This window comes from Lagenorhynchus albirostris, chromosome 18, assembly GCF_949774975.1.
Source record: "Lagenorhynchus albirostris chromosome 18, mLagAlb1.1, whole genome shotgun sequence".
NCBI classification, from domain to species: Eukaryota; Metazoa; Chordata; class Mammalia; order Artiodactyla; family Delphinidae; genus Lagenorhynchus; species Lagenorhynchus albirostris.
This window is the reverse complement of record NC_083112.1, coordinates 17,807,908-17,832,136: the sequence shown is the minus strand read 5'-3', so window position 1 is coordinate 17,832,136 and position 24,229 is coordinate 17,807,908. Positions and strand designations below refer to the sequence as shown.

Below are 24,229 nucleotides of genomic sequence, written 5' to 3'. Positions count from 1 at the left end.
GTCACAGAGACTTGCTTGTTGTTGTGGAGAACCCTCCCGCCCAGCCCTGCTCAACACATTTGGTGACAAGAAGTATGAGCAGTGAAGTGTTCTGTACAAGTAGTGAAGGAGACACATAGGAGAGATATGCACCGTAGGGAAGAACTGGGTTTTTCCCTATACAGGAAGGAAAAGACTGAGTTTTCCCTAGACAAATCAGTATCCTTTTGCTATAAATTACAAGCATGAGTGTAAAAGCTTCTCAGTGATTCCTTCTAGCCAATTACTGAACCTGAAGGTGGTCTCGGGGACCCCTGACATATCATCAAGTGTCACTAACCATCAAGTCTCAGCACGTAACCAATCTGCTACAACTGATTAACTTCATTTGTAACAGCAGTAGATTTGTATCAAAAGTTAGATAATACTCAAAATTATCTGTGCATATCAAGCCATGGATGAACAACTTCAAAAAGGACAGGAAAACCAAATGCTACAGAATCACTGCAATTGCACCTTAACTTTTCTAAGCACAATAACTAGAAAGCAAATGAACACAGACTGACCTGAATCAGTCCAGATTTCTTCTCTAGTCCTCGGGGGTCAATATTTAGTGATTCTTCTAATGTCACAAAGGCATACGAATGTCCATAAACCACCTAATTCTCTCCACACCCTAACGCAGCTTCTCCAGCAGTCTCACTAGTGACTGTCTCATAAATGAAGTCTGTCCTGTTTTGTTTTTTTTTTTGCGGTACACAGGCCTCTCACTGCCGTGGCCTCTTCCGTTGCGGAGCACAGGCTCCGGACGCACAGGCTCAGCGGCCATGGCTCACGGGCCCAGCCGCTCCGTGGCATGTGGGATCTTCCCGAACCGGGCCACGAACCCATGTCCCCTGCATCGACAGGCGGACTCTCAACCACTGCGCCACCAGGGAAGCCCATGTCCTGCTGTTTTATACCTCTCCTTGCTGCTATACTTCTTTTCTGTTGTGTCCTACCCTAAGACCCAAGTTAGAAATTTGGGTACTATCCCTGACTCCTCTCTTCTCTCACCACCCATATCAAAACCAGCAAATTTATCACCTAAACATTTCTACAGTCCTCCCTTGTCTTTTTATTGCTAATGTCTAAGCTCTGGTTCTGGTCCTCATGTTCTCTCATTCACACCACAAAATCAACACCGATCTGTCTTCTCAACTCCACTTTCCTCTAAAATCTACACTCCACTCATAATTGGTATAAATTATCAATCCATAATGTAGCTCCCTCTCAGCTACATAAAGAGGATACATGAATCCTAAGGTGGTACACAAGACTCTGTATGATCTAGAACCTGCTGAATCTCTGCCTTATTTTTTTCCCCACTCTTTGCTTCACAATTTATATTTCCGTCTCTCTACTTTAAAAAACTCCTTGGCTGGTTCCTTTTCCCTTGTTACCACTGCTCAAATGCAGAGAATTCCTCAGAATTCAATTTTTAGCCCTTTTTCTGAATCTTACTCCATGTCCATATTTTCATGAATTTCTTAAGTACTGATAAATCTCAAAGATGTATGGCCTTTTCCTTCCTGGAAACATTACTACAGAGGAACAACAAATAAATCAGAATGAATGTGTCTGTCCTACAATAAACCCATCATCTCCCTCTACCAGTCTCATCCGTTTGCTTGACTCCTGATGGTTCATGGCATTATTATCCATTTAGATTGCCAAATTAGAAACCAAAGTAATTTTTACTTCTCCTTCTCTTTGATCCTTTCCTCTTGAAGTTCTAACTCACTTTCTCTCTCCTAACCATTAGCTTCGGGCTCATACCTTCATCAACTTCCTTAAACCTATTATGATAGTAAAATAGGCCAGGATACACTCAAACTTTCCCCACTCCAGACCCTCCTTGCCTTTTCCAAGTTATCTGACTATAACGGACATGAGCATATCACTCCTCTATTTGAAAATCTTCAATGACTCTGCACTGATTACAAGATAAGCCCAAATTCCTTAAAACAGCATTCAAAACCCTGAAACTTAACTCCCCAGCAAACGTGTTGGTTTATTAACCACCTGTATTCTCCACACCCTCCATGTGTTCTCTTGATTCCTTATTATTGCTCCTCATGCACCTGAAATGACCTTTTCAACTTGACAAAATCCTTCTTATCCTAGTTGTATGACTTTAGACAAATTACTTAACTATCTGTTTTCTTTTTACCTTGTTTGTAAGATGGAGATAATTATAGTAACCAATCACATAGGATTTTTTATAAGGAATAAATGAGTAAACATATGAAAAGTACTTAAAACAGTGCCTGGCACACTTTAAAACCCTTAATAAATGCCAACTATTAACATAAACATCTTCTTCACTTCTATCACCACTTCCACCACCATCTCCTTATAATGCTTATTTCAAATGTTACTTCCTCAATGAAGCTTTCTGGTTGCCAGAGAGAATATGTGCTTTCATAATTCTAGCATTTTGGTCATGCCTCTGTTTTACTTTTCTTTTCTTGTTTGTTTGCACACATATTGTGTGCTTATGTGATCATGGTATGAAAGAGCATAGGCTTTGGACTTGGCTTCAATTCTCAGCCATGGCTTTTATTCACTGTATGACCTTAGTTAGGTTATTTTACTTGACTAAGTTTCAGTCTCCTTACTTGTAAAATAAGAGAACAAAACTTATAAGGGTGCTGGTAAGATAAAAGGAGATTATAGAAACAGATTTAGTATAGCAAGTAACTGACAAAAGTTCATTCCATTCACTCTTTTTACCTGCTACTAATGTTGAGGTCTTAGAGAGCAGGGCCTCTATGTCTTCTTCATCTCTGTGCCTATAATTCTCTGTGCAATTCTGGCTTAAGTGGAACAACCTGTGTTTGTTAAACTCAATAAATATACTTATAACTACAGTACTGCATCACTTTAATACCTCTAGCTTTCAAATAAACAAGACCAATAGGTGATGGAAGCTTTTATTTGTCTATAATCAATTCCATAATGTCCTAGGGGAAATGACTTGATGGAAATATCAGATATTTTGCTTATTTGCCTTTTAATTTTGGCTTTCAGAAAGCTTAGGACTAAATTTAGCATTCAATAACAACAAATACATTTATAAAAAGAATTTTACCTCCTCCCCCTTTCTTTTAAGATATTTATTATCTTATGTCTGTTGCTAAGTCACTTTTACATCCATTTTGAAAACAGGACAGTATATAACTAAACAGTTTTCACTTAATTTTTATGACAGTTCAGGCTAACACTTCACAAATAAAAAGTTACTTTAGTTGCCTTTAAAAGATACCCTCCTAAGAACTTAAAGTCCTAAAATTAACTAGCAAAACGTGTAGTTCAATATTTATACAGGAATTATACATTGCCTCTTGAGAAATGTTAGCAAAGATGTATTTTCTTCATCCCAATGATAAATTACACATAATTCTGACACCCACATACATACATATTATGTGTGTGTGTATAAACAAAGATAGGATTATAAAAACAAACATACAACAAATCAGAAAGAGATCTTAGTTGGAATATCAGAAGCCAAATTAATGCTAGATCAACGCTAGAATCAGTTCTAAATTCACTGAAATTTATCTTTTTTTTTTTTTTTTTTTTTGCGGTACGCGGGCCTCACACTGTTGTGGCCTCTCCCGTTGCGGAGCACAGGCTCCGGACGCACAGGCTCAGCGGTCATGGCTCACGGGCCCAGCGGCTCCGCGGCATGTGGAATCTTCCCGGACCAGGGCACGAACTCGTGTCCCCTGCATTGGCAGGCGGACCCTCAACCACTGCGCCACCAGGGAAGCCCTATCCATTGTTTTACTCTGTGGAAGAATTTAACTTTTAGCCTTGCTACATTCAGGAGAATTTTCAGACTGCCTGATAAAAAATTTGCCAGCATATATATAGTAATTGCTTAACTAAATCTCATGTAATGGACAAATCATGTAAAGATGCCTTTGCATTTAAAACTATACTTGAGTGCTCGCTTCAGCAGCACATATACTAAAATTGGAACGATACAGAGAAGATTAGCATGGCCCCTGCACAAGGGTGACATGCAAATTCGTGAAGCATTCCATATTTTTACGAAGTGAGAGAGTGGCATAGACATATATACAATACCAAATGTAAAACAGATAGCGAGTGGGAAGCAGCCACATAGCACAGGGAGATCAGCTTGGTGCTTTGTGACCACCTAGAGGGGTGGGATAGGGATGGTGGGAGGGAGACGCAAGAGGGAGGAGATATGGGGACATATGTACAGCTGATTCACTTTGTTACAAAGCAGAAATTAACACACCACTGTAAAGCAATTATACTCCAATAAAGATGTTAAAAAAATAAAAATAAAAGTATACTTGATATCCTTCAATACTGTATCTCAAAAGGTTGTAGCATGGGCGTTCGTGTGGTTTCATAGAAAGTAAACACGATCTGTCATCAGAAGATCTCAGTTTTAAATACCGACTGTGACCCTAACAAGCTCTGCAACTTTGGATAAGTCACTTAATGTTTCCCTGAGGCCCAGTTTCTTACTCTGTAAAATGGGGACAACAGCATCTAGCCTACCTATTTTAAGAATCAAATGAGATTTTAAAAAAATATGAAGAAGCTTTATAAAGCTTTTACCACTTTATAAATATTAATACTTTAAAACACTATTATGATACAAATAACTAAATTAACTACATATGTGATCATTTCTCTAAAGTTAGCATTTTTGCTATCTGAATGATATAAGATACAAACTTAATTTAACTTTAATCCTGTTTCTGAAAACCACATACATTGTGAAAGCTTGACAAGTTAATAAGATATATGCTGACACTTATTAAAAGCATAAGAATAAATAACCCTTTAAAAAATAATAATAAAAACGCTTTCAGTCCCATCCAGAGCAAAATCCCAAATCTAAGCTTCTGCTTTACTTACGTTTATGTCCGTATGGTATATGAGGACACATAATGCTGGCAAAATCTGAGGAAAGAAGACAAACAATAAATAATACTAGACTTGATGAAGACGTCTTTGTAAAAATGAATAACTGTGATTAAAAAAAGCAGTAAATACTATTTGCAGGGCAAGAAAAACAACATTAAGTTTGTTTGAATCTCTATTAGGAAAATAAAAATATGATAAATTCAATCTGAAAAACCAAAAAAATATTTCAGATGTCTCACTGAAATATTCAATTAAGTCTGGCAGAGATTAATGTACCTTAAAGGAAAAACATTTGTTTTCAATAACCTTCTTCATGACATATGTCAACTGGAAAGAATGGAGATGCAAGTATGTAGTATAGCTATTTTAAGAATCCACCTTCCAATGCAGGGGACGTGGGTTCGATCCTTGGTCAAGGAACTAAGATCCCACATGCCACAGGGCAACTAAGCCCGCACGCTGCAACTACTGAGCCCGTGTGCCACAACTACAGAGCCCATGTGCTGCAACGAAGAGCCCGCATGCCACAACTAAGACCTGACACAGCCATAAATAAATAAAATATTAAAAAGAAAAACTAGTGCATTATTTAAAAAAATTAAAAAGCTATTCTTAAAACTGCTGTCATTGTCTCACTTACCTGCTTAAAGTAAAAATAAGATTTTATTTAGCTACTTGAGTCAAAGTTTTCAACCTCAGATTTAGTCAAGAAAATTATGACCAGTATAAAGTATAAAGTTTGTTGAATTCAGGCATTACAGATCTTCTTTTAAACCTGAGAGGGAGGGGGCAATAGCAGGGAGAATCACTAAGTACCCCTTCCATAAGGGCAAGAGGTGGCAGAAGATTGTGAAGGATATCAATTATGAAGATTAAAGATTCACAGTCAACATTTCTCTGCACAGTCAAGTGATTAAAGGTTACATAGGATTTTTTAAAACTTAAAATACTCAGATCCATTTACAAATTATATGTAAATAGCAAAGATTTTACTTTGCTTTAATTAGCAGATTTAACACAAAGCATGCCACATATTAAGAGTATTATTTTGTCAGGAATCAAGGGAAATTTCAATTGGACTTAATGCAAATTCACTCAAGAACATTTGCATATAAGTAGACCAGTTTTATCTGTAGCAATCCCTTATTTTTTTAGTGTTAACCAACAATGCAATGTAGTAATAAAACTGAGATTTTTTCTTCTTTTGTATTTTTCTGCTTGAATTAGGGAGGACTGACATTCACTCAGCTGCCATAGAGTCTCAACTTTTATTTCACAGGAGTCAAAATTAAGTATGATACGTTACTTAAATATCTCATACCTGCAATGAAATCAGTATATACATTATTTCATTCCCTGTGCATGAAAATCTAAGGCATAAACATAGGGAAAATATACCATCTGGCCTTTGCATTTCTTCATTTACCTCCTGAACTGTCTCCATAGGCGGTGGGGGATCCTTATTCCTGCAGAGATTGACAATGACCCATGTGACGTTCCGAAGGAAGGTGATGGGAATGGAGGGATTGATGAAGGACAGAAGAGGTTTGACAACTCCCAGTGATATGACATAATCTCTACATTGAGGACCATCACCTACAGAAATGAAAATTGTATTTAAAAAAAAAAATTACATTCAGGATGAGAAAGTCTGAAATGTATGCAATGGCTTATGTTGGGACACTGATGTTCTATGTTTCCTCACCATTAGTCAAGGGCATCAAGTGTTGCTATCTCTCCAGATTTTGATTGGGGAACACAAATTTAACCTACCAATCCTCATAGCAAATTGCATATCCATTTCAAAGAGGTACAATCTTAAGTTGGTATTTACAAAACAAGAAGGTAGTCAACCCACATTAAAATTAGAGGAAACATAGTGTGTAATGGCTATGCCAATGTAGGAGAAAAGTTAATTAAGATACTTAATTGGAGCCTTTTCAAACCTAAATTCAACTTACCTATAATGTTTCCCAAAGCCCATACTGCTTGTTCACAAACATTCTGATGTGGTGAATGGAGAAGTCTTAGAAAAAGAGGTACGGCATCTATAATAAAGAAAAACTAATATTTACACTGCAAAATGTTGAAGAGTCATAGATTTCAGCCTGTATACAGAGTTTAGCACACTATAGTTGCCCAGTGATAATTCACTGAATGAATAAATATGGCAAATACCTTTACCCTAAATATAATAAATTTTAGTGTTTTCCCCTAGTAGTATTCAAGTAACAGACCTATTGACAGTGTCTAGAAGTTGCTATTATATTATTAATTAAAAGAAAACAACAGCATAAAATTTTTCCTATAATTCATTAAAAAAATTTCTACCCTGAACATGTAACCTTAGAATATAATACTTTAGTCAATATGATCCAATTGCTGACATGGGATTAACTAAAGAAATGATTATCCCCATATCAGGCCTACCCTATATTTCAAGATAATTTATCATTATAATCCTTACTCTTTACATAACTTATGTGTTAACTCAAATTCCAAAACACTGGTATCATATTCATTACCTGTAGAAACTAAGCATAAGCTAGATCACTTTTTCTTAAATTTCAGTCAATTGTGCACTACCTCTAGGATTTTTAGCTGTATCTCTGTACTACCTGTATTATTTATTTAACATTTAAATTAAAACTGACTCACACTTTTAATAGCTTTATTGAGATATAATTTATATGCAATATAATTTATCTGTTTAAGTGTACAATTCAATGGTTTTAGTATTTATACAGAGTTGTGTTGTCATCACCACAATCTAATTTTACAACATTTCTATCACCCCCAAATCCCATACCCAGAGAAGTCCTACTACCCTCTCCCCAAGCCCTAAGCAACCATTTACTGTTTTCTGTCTCTACAGACTTTCCTTTTCTGGACATGTCACATAAATGAACTTGTATAATATGTAGTTTTTTTGTTTGGATTCTTTCATTTAGAATAATGTTTTTGAGGTTTGTCCATCTTATAGCATGTATAAGTACTTCATTTTTTCTTATTGCTGAATAGTATTCAATGGTATACCACATTTTGTTTATCTACTCATCAGCTAATGGATACTGGGGTTATTTCCATTTGGGGGCTATTATGAATAATATGAGTAATGCTGCTGCAAACATTTCTGTACAAGTCTTTCTATGCACATGGTTTCATATCTCTTGGTTCCATGTAGTAGGGGAACTGCTGGGCCATATGGTAACTCTATGATTAACCTTTTAATAAACTGTTTTCCAAAGAGGCTGCACTATTTTACATTCTCACCAGCAATGTATGAGGGTTTGAACTGACTCACATTTGTATTTTAACTAATTTTATTCATCACTTCTGTAAATAGAATACCAGTATCAATCACCACACATAGAAGATAACCAAAAAATTAAAAATGAAAACAAAACACTGTTATTTAATTGTACCTACTAGTCTCTATTGAAAGCCCTAGTCTAAAATCTGCTGTTCTCTTTTTGTTACATCTAACATCTACCTAGAAATCTTCTCTTTGACATTACTGAAATATCTAAGACAAAAGTGAAAGAAAATAGTATTCTCACTACTTGATTCAATGTAACTTATTGCTGTATCATTTACTACTTAGAATCACCTTAAGTACCACCTGAAGTCAGTTAAGTGTGCCACACTTTAAGACTACCTGGTGACATCCAGTTTTTTTCAAAGAGCTTTTGACAGTTTGGGTCAACATGCTAATAACAGTTAGCCCATCTTGAGGTAAGCAAAATTTAAAAAATATATGTTACAAGCTAAAAGACATAAGTTACTCAGCACCTTGGAGACATTAGGAATAGAAAATTTAAACCCTATTATTAGGAGATGGTCTTGACCCAAAAAGATAAAACTCTTATTCACTTTTTAGTAACCACAATTAAAATTATTCAATGATAGATTAATGACAGCTATAGTAAAGATATCAACTATCATAAGTAACTTATAATATTCACAATTTTTAAATAAAACTGTCTTTACAATAAAACACCACTTCCTTCCCTTTAAAAAAAAAAAAGGGTCCAGCAAGTAAGGAATTAAATTAACTAATTTACTTACTAGACTGTACAACAGCTTGAGTCTGTGCAGAAGTTCCTGATGCTATATTGGTTAATGCCCACGCAGCTTCAAACTGTAATGAAGGACTGTAAAAAACAATAAAAAATCTTTAGACACATAACTACTATTTACATTTATGACCTGCAGATTATATGGTTATCCTTTACCTTGTCCTTGAATTTTGTCTTATTATGTCCAACTGCCTGTTGGCTATCTCCACCTGAATGTCTCATTTGCTCTCAAAGTCAGTCAATATAAACTTACTTCTTTACGTCCATTGGTAGTTGCAACATTTTTTTTTAAATTTATTTATTTTTGGCTGTGTTGGGTCTTCGTTGTTGTGAAGTACATGGGCTCTCTCTAGTTGCAGTGAGCGGGGGCTGCTCTTTGCTGTGGTGCGCAGGCTTCTCATTGCTGTGGCTTCTCTTGTTATGGAGCAAAGGCTCTAGGTGCTTGGGCTTCAGCTGTTGTGGCACTCAGGCTCAGTAGTTGTGGCTCGCAGGCTCTAGAGCGCAGGCTCAGTAGTTGTGGTGAATGGGCTTAGTTGCTCCGCAGCATGTGGGATCTTCCAGGGCTCGAACCCGTGTCCCCTGCATTGGCAGGCGGATTCTTAACCACTGCACCACCAGGGAAGTCCGATAGTTGCAACTTTTAGCCAGTCATTATTTTCCTTGACTCCTTCCTCTCCCACAGACATCTAATCAATAGGGTCATGTCAATTTTACCTCTTAAATATTTCTTATATTTATAGCACCATCCCTAATATCACTGTGTTAGCTGAAGCCCTCATCATCTCAGTTGAATCACTGCCACAACCTCTAGACAGGTCTTAAAGCTCTTATTCCACTACACCATCTGCTTTACATACCAGAGATATTACAAGGCTACATAATTTTGCTGAAAGGATGAGATCATTATAATTTGGAATGGTGATGGAAGACCTCACAAAGAAAGGGAAAACTGAACTAGATTTTCAAAGAGGGATAAAGAAAGAAAGGCAATGACAGCTGGAAATACAAATAAAAGTATCATGGGTGGGATGATCATGATGTGTACAGATGACTATGAAGGGATCAAGAGAGCTAAAGCCAAGAAGGTATGAAAAAATATAACATGGGATGAAACTGGAAGGGTAGGTTACCTAAGTTTGTGTGTGTGGTATGGGGAGTAGGACTCAAATCTCAGGCTTCAGAACTTGAAATTTATTCTACAGACATACTAAGTATAGAGTGTTACTGAAAAGTGAAGTAAAAAAAACACTGTTGGAGTCCATGCAGAATAGATAAAAAAGGTTCAAGGCCAATGTAGGAAAAATCTGGTAAGAAATTATCTACATTAAGTTAGGATAGATAGCTGAAAAACACACATTCTTTTAAATAGAATACCAAGGTAGGAGGGGGTGGTAGTGAGCAAAAACCAAGGGGAGCCAAAGGTTAGGGACTTAGGAGAAACTCTGTAAATATCAAAGAAAGAGAGTGAGGTTGTTAATATCAAAAGGGTAGAGAGATCCGAGAAGGAAAAGGTTTTAAGGAGAATAAATGTCAGCGATATAGAAAGTGGTGAGGTTAAAAAGATGGAACAGATGAGAAAATGAAGGAGCAGACAAGAACTACATGACGAACTTTGGCAAAAGGCAAGAAATAAGATGGTATCGAGGCTGAGGAGAAATAAAGGGATGATAAGATCAAAGATGATGAGACAGTTTATGTTGTCTCAGACTAGAAGAAGAAAGGGTTATTAAACTAGGCTAGGTGGTTTGGCAAAATACTGACAATGAGGGCCTTAAATGAGAAAACATAAAGACGTAAAAAATACAATTACAAAGCTAGAGAAAGTCTTCTAAGATGTCATTTGAAAAAAAGAGAAGACAGAAAAAATAAATAATGAGTGCAATAAGTAAATAATAAATGAAAACGTATTATATGCTTGATATTGTATAGTGTTTTGTTTATATTATTTTCATTCCTCACAACCACCTAAATTTTATTGATGAGGTATCTGAGGCTCAAATGCTACTTGGGTTTTGGTCAGCAACAAACTCTGGATTTAAACCAAGGTCTGTTTGGCTCCAAAGTCTATGGGGCTTTTAGATTATGACACAATTTCCCATGACAAATTCATCAAGTCAGATCGAAACCACTGACTAGTGGTAGTTTTCTATTTTTACTTTGGGTGGTAGTTACACAGGTCTGCATACATTTTAGCATATTCTTCTGTATATATGCTGTATTTCACAGATACACCCACACAAATGAGCCCATGCCAAAGACCGAAAAATAAAAAAAAAGGAAAGGAAGGAGAAGGAGAAGAAGAAGAAAGAAAAGCAAATCAAGAACAAAAAGAGGGCCTTAAAAGTAGAGGTAAATAGAATTTTTGTTTAACAATTGAAATAAAACTTATTTTTACTTAAATAAATCTTGTTATAGAAAATATACATGATAGTATTAAAAAAGTGTTAAGGGCTTTTGGAGGGATGGTTGTGGCACATAATCAAAGCAGAAGGAAGTATATAATGCAAACCCTTAGTAGAAACATTTATATATCACCATTTTATCTAGTCACCTGAAAATCTCACAGACAACACTTAACAAAATATCTCAAGTCTAAACGCCCCTTAAATGCAAAATTAGCCTTTGTTTTAATGTATTTTGGAGTTGGAACTTACATTCTCCCCACTTACCTCAAACTGATGAAGTTTAAGATATAGCACACCGAGATCTCTCTAAACACTAACAGAAATGGGACCAGTACCTCAAAAGATACCAAGTGGTGTTTTTCCCTTTCTATTCTGGAAAATTATAATCTGCCCTTTTATTTTTAATTTACCACAAATAAAAACCATGATGATAGACAACTACTCATGGTTGGAGTTCTGTTAAAGACTTCTCAGAGTATCAGCAGATCAGCTGGAATATTCCCAGGGTAAGAAAGAGATACTCAGTTCTGGAAGCCATTCATGTTGACTCAAGTCATGAGGTTAATCTATATATAGACTCATAAGGAAAGAGTGACTCAAACACTATTTGGGTTGTTTTAAAATATTACTTAAAAAAAACCAACTAACAAATAAAGACTAAATATTTGAGATAAGTTAGAATAGACAATAAACAGATGCTAAAATTTTCCTAGAAAATATACACACACTTCATGAACTAAAAAGAGATGAACTTTAGGTCTACTGAGTATGATCACAGAATAAGAAAATTACATTAAAATACATGACAAATGACAAATATGATAAATGCAAAACCAAATGGAACCACTGGTTAAATAATAATCACAAATTTTCAGTTAGCTGAAAAAAGTGAATAGGGAGTTAAATCCATACTTACTTATCATCCCTTTCTAGACATTTCACTAGAATTGGTAAAATTCCAGATTTTATTAGGTCATCAATTGGTGGATTTCTGTCACTGGATAATAGTTTTCTAGAAAAAGAAATATAAGAAATTAACTGCTATAATTTTCAAACTATGAACAGAAATAACAATCTACTACTTCTAGACTATGAGCTAAAACACCCTAGGCATGACACCTAATTCTCTCTCTGGACAAATCAGTACTTACCTTGCAGCCTGGACAGCACTCAACTGGACCACTGGGTTATCACTTGTGGCATTCTACAACACCAAATGTAAATTTCAGAAATTAAAAAAAAATCAATTTCAAAATACTTCAAAATGAAGATATTAAATTAATAACATACCTGCAATATAGCTTCTAGTGTTACATTTTGCTTAAAAAGAAAAAAAGATAGTTCAGCAAAGAGTTTAATAGCAAAATTACATTTATTGAATAATCTACTTACTAAAGATAAGAGTTAATATACCTTAATTATCATTGTAAAACTGGTCTTAGATTGAGAATGAAGTTCTCTGGTTATTATAAAAATTATTTTTAAAACACCTTATAAGAACAAGGTAACTTACTGCTTTAAAATCAGCATCAACATCTGAATCTTCTAAACTTTCTTCTTGGGGAACATTTCTTTTTTTCAGTAAGTGTTCATCTCTTTTGTTCTGAAAGACAACCAATAAATAGCTAAGAAGTCGTGAAGGCTGCTGTTAATGAAAAATCCACTAAAATTATTTCAACTTTATCAGGCAACTATGAAACAAACACAAAATCTCTACATAAGGATAATATGAATTAAATGTGTATACTGCAAACCCATGACAGGCCACATTCTGGATTTGATAACAAAATTAACTGCTTTAAAGGCCAGCATTCATACACAGACACCAAATTTATTAAGCACCAACTCTTTTGACCAATACTGTGCCTCCTAATCTGTAATGAAGATTTAAATTTTTAAATTTAAATTATTATTATAAAAGTCTAGCAAATATATTTCAACTAAGTATGCAAGCTTTCTTCAACTTCCTGCTAATGGTTGCCTGAAGCAATTTATTCAGAAGTCAGCTTAATGAAAAAGAGTTTACTTCTCAAATGTTAAGGTTTGTATGTTTGTTGGGAGTGGGGGGAATGGGAATTCATTAGCATAAATGCTATCTATTTGCTATAATCTCAGATTTTAACTCTTGTTATCTGGCTTTTCTTTTTTGTTTTTTTAATCATCTTAACCTTTTCTTTTTCTTTTTTTTTTCTGGCTGCACAGCACAGCATGTGGGATCTTAGTTCCCCAGTCAGGGATTGAACCTGTGCCCCCTGCCGTGGAAGCGCAGTGTTAACCATTGGACCGCCAGGGAAGTCCCCTATCTGGCTTTTGCAACAGCATGATACTTCTACATTTTATGGGATTTCAACTGTTTGTAATGGCAACCTGTGCCATTTTACATAATATATAGATTAAACCAAAATTTCCTCTAAGATTTTAGTTTGTCTACAGGATTAAGTCAAAATTAATTAGATAAAAGACTAAATGATATCTAAGATTCTTTTCAATTTAAAATTTCAAGACCTTCTAGTCTTCAAAACAATATTTACAGAAGTGTTTGATTACAACAGAAAGATACTGATGAGATATTGAGGTTAAAATTCAGATCAAATAGGAAAATTAAAACTAGAAATAGACATCTGAAGCTTACTGGCTTATCTGCATGACATCTACTTGTGTGCTATGTACAAGTAAGCATGTTTAAACAGATGCTTATGTATATGTTAATCCTTAAGAGATTACCAACTTCAAATTATATCACAACATACTTATTTAGTAACTACTCAAATAATTAATTCTACATTATTTAAAAATTAATGCAACTCACAAATATGAAAATCCATGAACTCACATTTTATAGTCCCAAGTGGCTCCCCACAAAATACTTATTAATTTATAGAGGAAAAACTTGGCAGACAGCATCTTGACCAAGTGGCAAAGGTTATCATCAAGAGAAAAGGAAGAGGTCTTCCCTGGTGGCGCAGTGGTTAAGAATCCGCCTGCCAATGCAGGGGACACGGGTTCAAGCCCTGGTCCGGGAAGATCCCACATGCCGCGGAGCAACTAAGCCCATGTGCCACAACTACCGAGCCTGCACTCTAGAGCCTGTGAGCTACAACTGCTAAGCCCGCGTTCTACAATTACTGAAGCCCATGCACCTAGAGCCCGTGTTCCACAAGAGAAGCCACTGCAACGAGAAGCCCGCGCACCGCAACAAAGACCCAATGCAGCCAAACAATAAATAAATATATTTTTTAAAGGTGACAAAAAAAAAGAGTAAAGGAAGAATCTGTATAACACAGGGAACTCTACTCAATACCCTGTAATGGCCTATATGGGAAAGAATCTAAAAGAGTGGATATATGTGTATGTATATGTATAGCTGATTCACTTTGCTGTACACCTGAAACTAACACAACATTGTAAATCAACTACACTCCAATAAAAATTAAAAAGAAAAAAATTTTCAAATACATTAAAAAAAAGAGTAAAGGAAAAATCAACATGGTATGCGTTCTGGTCTGATATACCAAGAAAACAATATCATCTTGGTGGTACTCCTGACCAAAATAATGACAATAATAGTTGTGGTAGTAGTAGTAATAACAACCACCTGAGAAAAGTCGAACAAACCCAAATCTGCCATTCTATTAAAAAGCCAGTCTGTACTCTTCAAATACACAGTCATAAAAGATAAAGACTGGGGCTTCCCTGGTGGCGCAGTGGTTGAGAGTCCGCGTGCTGATGCAGGGGACACGGGTTCATGCCCCAGTCCGGGAAGATCCCACATGCCGCGGAGCGGCTGGGCCTGTGAGCCATGGCCGTTGAGCCTGCGCTCCGCAACGGGAGCGGCCACAACAGTGAGAGGCCCGCATACCGCAAAAAAAAAAAAAAGATAAAGACTGAAGAACTGGATGGAACGAGACTTAAGAAACATGACAACTAACTGCAATGTCTAATCCTGGACTGGATCTTTTTATAAAGGACATTATTGGGAAAAACTAGCAAACTATGAGTGGGGGCCTAAGGACTGGATAGTAGAAATTTATCTATGTGAACTTGACAAACACACTGTGGTTACGTTGAAAGGTGTATGAACTGATGTATTAATGATGTATTAAGGGTGTAAGGGGGCACCACACCACTATATATATATATATATACATATAAATACATATATATACACATACACACACACACACACAGATCAGAGAGAAAGTGAGAATAAGGCAAATATCGGAAAATGCTAAGAATCAAGGAAGCTGGGTGCTGAGTGACAGGTGTACTTTTTTAAAAAAATTATTTATTTTTGGCTGCGTTGGGTCTTTGTTGCTGTGTGCGGGCTTTCTCTAGTTGTGTCAAGTGGAGGCTACTCTTCATTGCAGTGGGTGGGCTTCTCATTGCAGTGGCTTCTCTTGTTGTGGAGCACAGGCTCTAGGCGCACGGGCTTCAGCAGCTGTAGCACACAGGCTCAATAGCTGTGGTGCACGGGCTTAGTTGCTCCGTGGTACGTGGGATCTTCCCAGACCAGGGCTCGAACCCGTATCCCCTGCACTGGCAGGCAGATTCTTAACCACTGCACCACCAGGGAAGTCCCTTAAATTCCTATTTTTTTATTCTCTACCTGCTATTGTAAAGTTAACACTTCAAATGTATTGCACAGGTTCTGACATGTAGCATCTTCCTATTGTTCATATCTTGGTATTAACTAATTTCCATTAGGATTTCTTGATGCCCAAGGTATTTAGAAGTGCTTACTTTTTTCCCACAATTATGAGGTTTTTGTAACTATCTCATTCACTGACTTCTCATTTAATTGTTTTGTGATCAGAGAACGAAGTCTGAACAACACTGAAATTAGCTGACATTTACTTTATACCAGAGTTTCCCGAAGTTTCTCAGTTTATAGGCCTAAGTGTAGGCCAAAGGAAGTACCCCACAGTTTCCTTTATCAGGTGGTTAGGTCTAAACAACTTAATAGTAATTTGGGGGGAAAAACACAGAAGTTAAAAGAAAATAATTTTATTTCACTCAGACAAAATATGTGATTGAAAAAAACAGTGCAATCTAATGTTTAAATTGTGAACTATTTCAAGATCTAATGATTCTGTGGTATCTGAAATGTTAAGTGTCACTGTGTTTCTCACAAAAATTTAGAATATCCCAAGGTATTCCTTTGATTCACTATGGAGCCCCATGGTACCTCACTGTACAGGGTAGCAACTATGGCTTTATACTATCACAAAACCAATTTTCAAATATGCATGGGGTTTATATGTGTTTATTAGATAATATTCACATATTAAGCTATTTACACCTTTCTGTCTCCTGTTAACTAGTGTGTTTATTGTTGACAAAAGTTCTCCCACAATGATTATGTCTTTGACAAATTTCTCCTTGTAATTTTGTCGATTTTGGCTTACATATATTTGGGCATACACAAGTTTAGTATTATTACACCTTCTTAGTAAGTTGTTTCTTTTATCAAAAATTAAGTTAACAACCTTCATATTTGAACTGAAAACATCCTAACATAGTCCATTTGGGGCACCCTAGGGCACGAAAATCATACTTCACTCTCAGCAAAAAAATATGTACAACCCAAGTTAAGATAATCAGTCTCTGGGCAAGTTTCTGGTGATGTGATTAACCATTAACGGAGGCGTCACCAAAACCAGGAACTTAAACTGTCCTTCTGCTTGTCACCTAGAGATTTTTACCCTCTTTGAGATTGTACTATAAATTCAGCACCTATAACAGGTATCTTTTTCTTTTGTCAAGTGGGAGGGGAGCTCAGAGGATATGGAAACTGGCTTAGTTTCAACACCTACCTTATCTCCAAACACATACACACACATTACATCCATTTTAAAGTTCCTTTAGAAATCCATTATTAATCTATTATCCCATGTATGTATTTAATACTTTTTAGATCTTCTGTTTTCTGACATTTGGTTGAACCACATGGAATTGCCACTTCGTAGATCAAAAAGCTTAATTACAGGCAATTTCTTATGACTTGACCTAATATTTTTTGACTTAACAAATTCTGTTATTAATCTCTATATAAAGTTCTTCTTTTTCATTCCATCTTGAAAAAGTGGCTTGCAATCCCATACCTAAATATGTGGAACAAGTCAGCAGTCACTTCTTACATATGTGATGAAGGACAGATAATTATTTACCAGCCACACTTCAAACTTAAGTAAGTAATTAAATTTGTTTTTATCCAGCAATACCCTCATTGTTTTAAATCTTTATCTAGTGCTAGTCCTGTAAAATTTAAATCTTTATTTTACAGATGAATAAATGGGGACACAGAGAACCTGGCTAAACTAAATTATATACCTGGGAAATATCAGTTAAGATTTGAACCCAGAGACTGCAGAGCTGAGACTGTGGTGGCTACAGAGACTGTTTCTTAAATATATTCTACTGCTTGCTTTCTTTAAGATGTAGTCCAACTCTGGTTGCATCTAAATGCTTCTAAAGAGGTAGAAAAAAAATGCTCACAAGACAGATTTTCCCCTCAATATAAACATTTATGAAGTGATACTACTGCTGGGTGGTTACATGAATATTCACCCAGGAGTTTTATATATTATCTTTACATTTTGGGCACTCTGCTCAATGTGTTATACCTCAACTGAAAATTGGAGGGAAAAAAAAATTACTTGTTCATCAATCAGGTAAAAATCTGACAACCTAACACAGATTATTGTTCCTGAAGAATCACTTAACTGATCTTAACAAATGGCTGCTTTTCTTCTTTTCAAATGGATTCTAATTTACTAATTCAGGGTTTTTTAATTAAAACTTCTATTGAGATAATTGTAAATCTGCATGCAGTTGTAAGAAATAATGCAGAAATCCCTCGTACACTTTGCCCAGGTTTCCCCAATAGTAACACTTTGCAAAACTATAGTAAAACGTCACAACCAGGACACTGACATTGATACAATCCACTGATTTTATTCAGATTTTCTGTCTTACTTGCATTCACTGTATGTGTGTTTATGTGTATTTAGTTCTATACAATTTTATCACCTGTATATGTTCTTGTATCCGCCATTATAGTCAAGATACTGAACAGTTCCAAAACCAGAAAATGCCCTCTCACCTCCCAGCCCCTACCAACCCCCAGTAACCACTAATCTGTCCTCCATTTCCAAAATTTTATCATTTGAAAAATATTCTATGAATGTAATCGTACAGTATATAATCTTTTTGTGATGGGCTTTTTTTGCCCAGCATAATTCTCTGGAAATTCATGCAAGCTGCTGCTTCTATCAGTAGTTTGCGTGTTTTCCAGAGTGTCTGTACCATTTTACATTCCCACCAGCAATGTATGAGTGATCCAGTTTCTCTGTATCCCCACCAGCATCTGGTATTACCACTGTTTTTTTATTTTGGCCACTGTGATACATGCTTTTAGCTTGTCTTAGTCCGTATTTCCCTGATGGCTAATGATGCATTAATCAGCAGCAGCAGCAGCAGCATGACTGCTGTTGGTATATCTCCTTTAATGAAATGTCTCTTCATATCTTTTACCCATTTTCTAATTGGATTGTTTGGGTTTTTTTTTTTTTTTACTACTGAGCTTTAAGAGTTCATTACATATGCTAGATACCAGTCCTGTAATGGATATGTGGTTTTCTTCCAGTCTCTAGCTTGTATTTTCATCCTATTCACATGGGCTTTCACAGAGCAAAATTTTTAAATTTGTTAACATCCGATTTTCCTTTTATGGATTATGATTTTGTGGTGAAGTATAAGAACTCTTTGCCTGGTTCTAGATCCTGATGATTTTCCTCCAATTTTTTGTTTCTAAAAGCCTTATGCTTTACTTTTACATCTAGGATCCATTTTGTGTTTTTGTATAAGGTGTGAGATTTAGGTTGAGGTTCTTTTTCTTTTCTTTTTGCCTATGGATGTCCAATTGTTCTAGTACTGCACCATTTGTTTAAAACGCTATCCTTCGTCCATTAAATTAGTTGGGTGTTTTTGTATGGGCTGATCTCTGGGTTCTATCTCTGTTCCACTGATGTCTATCCTTCTGCCAGTACCACACAGTGTTCATCACTGTAGCTATTCTAGCAGCCTTAATATTGCGTAGAGCAACTGCTCCTATTTTACTCTTTATCAGGATTATTTTAGCTCTTCTAGAGCTTGTGCCTTTCCATGCACGTTTTAGGATAAGCTTGTCTATGTCTACAAAAAAACCCTGGAGAGAGTCTGAAAACAGATAAACTTGAGAACAGGCATCTTTACTAAGTCAATGACCACAGTATATGCCTCTCCATTTACTTAAGTCTTATCTGATTTCTTTCCTCAGCATTTTATAATATTCAGCATACAGATCCTATACATGTTTTCTTAATGTATATCAAGGTATTTTATGTTCTTTGGAGTGCTTATAAATGGCGCTGTGCTTTTAATTTTGGTTTCTGCAAGCTCATTGTTAGCATATATAAGTGATTAACTTTTATGTGTGATCTTGTTTTCTGTGACCTTGCAAAACTCACTTATTAGTTCTAGAAACTTTTTTCTAGATTCTTCAGCATTTTTTTTAACATCTTTATTGGGGTATAATTGCTTTACAATGGTGTGTTAGTTTCTGCTCTATAACAAAGTGAATCAGTTATACATATTCTTATGTTCCCATATCTCTTCCCTCTTGCGTCTCCTTCCCTCCCACCCTCCCTATCCCACCCCTCCAGGCGGTCACAAAGCACCGAGCTTCTTCAGCATTTTTTACATAGATAATCATGTCATCTAGAAATAGGGAGAGTTTTATTTCTTCTGTTCCAAATTACGTCTTTTATTTCTTTTTCTTGACTTACAGCACTGGCTAGAACTTCCAGCACTACAATAAATAAGAGTGGTGAGAATGGACATCCATGTCTTGTTCCCAGATCTTAGGGGGAAAGCATTTAGTCTTTCACCATTAAGTATGATGTTAGCTATGAGGTTTTTTGTAGATGCTGTTTATCAAGTCCAGGTAATCCCCTTCTATTTTGTTGTCTAATTTGTTGAGTTTTATCAGGAATGGGGTGTCAAGTGCTTTTTCAGCATCAATTGATATGATCATATGACGCTTCTTCTTTAGCTTGTTAATATGGGGAATTTAGGCTTTTTTTGTTTTTAGGCTATTTTTAAAAAGAGATATTTTACTTAAGTCAGACAGCTAAAACAAGTACTGGATCTGATCAGTCCAATGGGCATTTTGGTGGTGTTTTTCTTTATGTAAGAACTCAACCTGCCCCAATCCCAGATCTAATGACAGTAAAGTACTATGGCATATCTGACTGATCCATCACCAAGAGAAGATTATATCAAGTTTAATACAATGTGCCAAAGTTATAAATGCCAGTGACAGGTTTTGGATCAATTTTCAATTTATAAGGCATTATTCACTTAAACATTTACACTGAGAGGCATTATAGCATAACGGTTAAAAGCTCAGCTCTGCCATTTTTCAGCTGTGTGACTTTATGCAAGTTATTTAATTCCTATGTAATTCTGTTTTCAAAATGATATAAAACAGAAATACAGACTTCTGTGTAAATGTTGATGCATAAGGGCCTAATTAAATAAGAAAGCAAGAGATCAAGGAGACAAAAGAAAAGAGTTCAAACAAAAAGAGTCTGAGGCCAGTAAAGCACTACATATTAATAACTAGATTTCACCCTCAATTTTTATAGATCAGTATCAGTGTTATTCAAAGTATGGTCACTGGCTAAATGTCCTTGAACAAATTATTTGTTGTAGGTTTGCTACAAGATAAGGAACTTGTGTTAGTAATCAACTGTGAAAATAAACACACCATTTAGTTCCATTATTCATTTATTTAGGCAGAAGACTTTGGTGGTAAAGGAAGCAGTGTCTTGTTTAACATTTTGACACAAGCTCCCTGACTTGTCACAGATCAGTGCTTCTGAGCACTGTTCTATATCTAAAGTGTTTTTCTTAAAGCTTCAATAAATGATTTAAGTAAAAATTTAAGATATCATAATTCAATTAAATTCTTGAACATGAGCATGTAATGAGTACCAACTACATGTCCAGAATTTGACTGGGCATTTTGGGATGGGCCAGGAGAGAGACCTGGGAGTACTGGGGTTGGGGGTCGGGGCTGGGTCAGGGAGTGTGGTTACTACCTTCACTTTAGAAGCTTACCATCTAACAGAAGTGTGTAGAGCTCATCTAAGAAACTGGGAACTAGCTCTCTTTCTTGTATTTTCAAGAATCTCAATGTCAGTGATAACAATGCTGTGACTGTCTCCTCAATGGAGCAATAGAGACAGCAAGGCTGAAATCAGAGGCAGACACTCTGACCATAAAGAGTGGAGGAATCTTCTTTTGAAGGGCTCTACACACCTCTGGAGAATTATATCAAAATCAATTAAGCTTTGAAGTATAGGCTTTGTTTCAGGAAAGGGTCACTTTCTGCTGCTTACTTAGGGAATTCTGAAATGTGAAATAAGGAACTGCTTGAGATTTCTTCAGTTAATTTTATTTTGATCCTCCTACAAGGATTTTTCAGGAATTGATCATAGTAATTGGAAAGGAAATAATGTTATCCAGAAGGAAAAAAAAGAGATAAGAAAGCGGTCTCTAAAGAAACCAGGGTGAATATTTAAAAAGATGTACTCTGGGGGCTTCCCTGGTGGCACAGTGGTTGAGAGTCCGCCTGCCGATGCAGGTGACACGGGTTTGTGCCCTGGTCCGGGAAGATCCCACATGCCGCAGAGCGGCTGGGCCCGTGAGCCGTAGCCACTGAGTCTGCACATCCGGAGCCTGTGCTCCACAGTGGGAGAGGCCACAACGGTGAGAGGCCCGCGTACCGCAAAAAAAAAAAAAAAAAAAAAGAGATGTACTCTGATAAGCAAGAAATTCTAATTCTATAAATTAAATACAGAGGGCAGCACAAGTATAAAAGGAACAAATCACCAAATATAAATATAAGTGAATAGCTTAGATTTATAAGCATATCAGAAGGGCGAAAAAGCTTAAAACAGGAGAGGATTCTGAGTAATACTAAGACCAATACAGAAGTTTCAGAATTGTATTCCAAGCATGAAAAGTTAAGGGAAAGTGAAGGTTCACATCTGGGGAGAGCTGGTGTAATGTGAAGAGATAACAACAAATGAATAATTACTTAATTCCAATTTTATTCCTATCAGCTCTATTACAGAGAATGATCTTTACATGATGAATGAAAAACCAGATACAAAAGGATACACACCATTCTATTTATATAAAGTTCAAAATATGCAAAATATGTAAAATAATCTATAACGTTAGAAATCAGGATAATGGTTGCCTTTGGGGGAAAGCAGAAACTGTGAAGGGGCCTTGGGATACAGGTAGTGTTTCTTTCTTGATCTAGGAGCTGGTTACACAAATGTGTTCACTTTTTGAAAATTCATCAAGCTGTACACTTAAGTTGTGTTGACTTTTCTGTAGGTGTGTTATATGTTAATAAAAAGTTAAAAAGAAAAGAAAAAGAAGCTAAGTCCAAAGTGTTACGACTGGCAAGGAGCTCACCTTACTTTATTAAGCTAAGGTTTAGTTCACTTCTCTGGTCCAAATGACCCAGGGAGCTGAAAAAATTTGCACTGATGTTAATCTGTAAGTATCCATGAAGTTAAGGAGTTGAAAGAACATGGGATTAGCAAGTATTTTTCGAATTTAATAAAAAATGGAGCAGAGGGGGTACAGGAGAATGGATCTCAGGAACTATATACTATACCAAGGAGCATAACATCGATGCTGAGTAAAAATTAATAACACAAAGTGGGTATGATAATACTTATTGAGTAAATAAATGCACAGGTCCATTTGATTCTAGTGACTCACTGAGAGAGTGTGTACTCTCAGAATCAAGACCTTCTTTCTCTCTAAAACTGAAAAGTTTCAAGATGATAATTTAATATATGAGTTTTAGGAGTGAATTAGATCAAGAAAATCTAATCTAAGACAAACACAAAGATTTAGAAATAAGTTTCAAATCTATTTTTTTAAATGTACATGTATATAGACAGAATTTATTATGTGTACTTTGTTAAATGGTAATTAAAATTTGCTTAAAATAAAATCTGATTGCATGAAAATACAATCTAATGAAGGTAATTCAAAAATAATGGAAGAAAAGAAATTTTAACAGTAGTTGCATTCAATTGGTAAGATATAAGATTATTCTACTTTATTTTTCTAAAGTGTCTTTAACAAGCACATTTAACTTTTTTTTTTTTTCCACATTTAACTTTTACATGAGGAAGGTGGAGGAATTCTGTCTAGCACATAGCCCACATAGAAAAAGGTTATTAAGAAAAAACAATGGTAACTTCATCAGATGTTGTGAGAATTTCAATGACAGTGGTAAAGTACTTCACACAGTGCCTGGTAACTCAATAAATGGAAGTTTCTATAAATGTATACCATTATAAATTATTTAATGATATATTTTTATGCTGTGTAGTTTTAGGGATGCCTACTAATTTGCCATAGTATTTTCATTATTCAAGTTATAAAAAATTTTAAAATCAGAAAAAGTCTAATTATTTTTTATTAAACACAAATCACTCTTACCTTTCTCAGTTCAACTGTCACTTCATTTCTGTGTCTTCGCATTGTCTAAAAAGAAAAACAAAAATTTCATAAGTATCTAAATATTGATACTGCTAGTACATAAATTAAGGTCTCTGGCATTTAAGATTTAAATTTGTTTAAGATTCTATTTTTAAGGATTAATCAGTTTAGACTTTAAATGAACTACAGGAGGTTAAAAAGCCAAAACTCCTGTCTATTTTACTGGATGTCTGT

At 35.7% G+C, this 24,229-nt stretch overlaps 1 protein-coding gene and 1 non-coding gene across 3 annotated transcripts in view; one reads left to right on the top strand and one right to left on the bottom strand.

The window, feature by feature from the left end:
- KPNA3 (karyopherin subunit alpha 3) overlaps nt 1–24,229 on the bottom strand; it is an 87,463-nt gene that overhangs the window by 14,988 nt on the left and 48,246 nt on the right. For both annotated transcript variants that reach the window (XM_060128928.1, XM_060128929.1), the window contains 9 exons: nt 23,996–24,040; nt 12,933–13,022; nt 12,710–12,739; nt 12,571–12,623; nt 12,336–12,431; nt 9,004–9,089; nt 6,897–6,983; nt 6,362–6,531; nt 4,927–4,971 (listed from right to left, as the gene is read on the bottom strand). In XM_060128928.1, coding sequence (XP_059984911.1) covers nt 4,927–4,971; nt 6,362–6,531; nt 6,897–6,983; nt 9,004–9,089; nt 12,336–12,431; nt 12,571–12,623; nt 12,710–12,739; nt 12,933–13,022; nt 23,996–24,040 — 702 coding nt within the window. The remainder of the gene's footprint in view (nt 1–4,926; nt 4,972–6,361; nt 6,532–6,896; nt 6,984–9,003; nt 9,090–12,335; nt 12,432–12,570; nt 12,624–12,709; nt 12,740–12,932; nt 13,023–23,995; nt 24,041–24,229) is intronic.
- On the top strand, nt 3,973–4,079 carry LOC132509047 (U6 spliceosomal RNA). Its single transcript, XR_009536868.1, has one exon. It is a non-coding gene; the product is annotated as a U6 spliceosomal RNA (small nuclear RNA).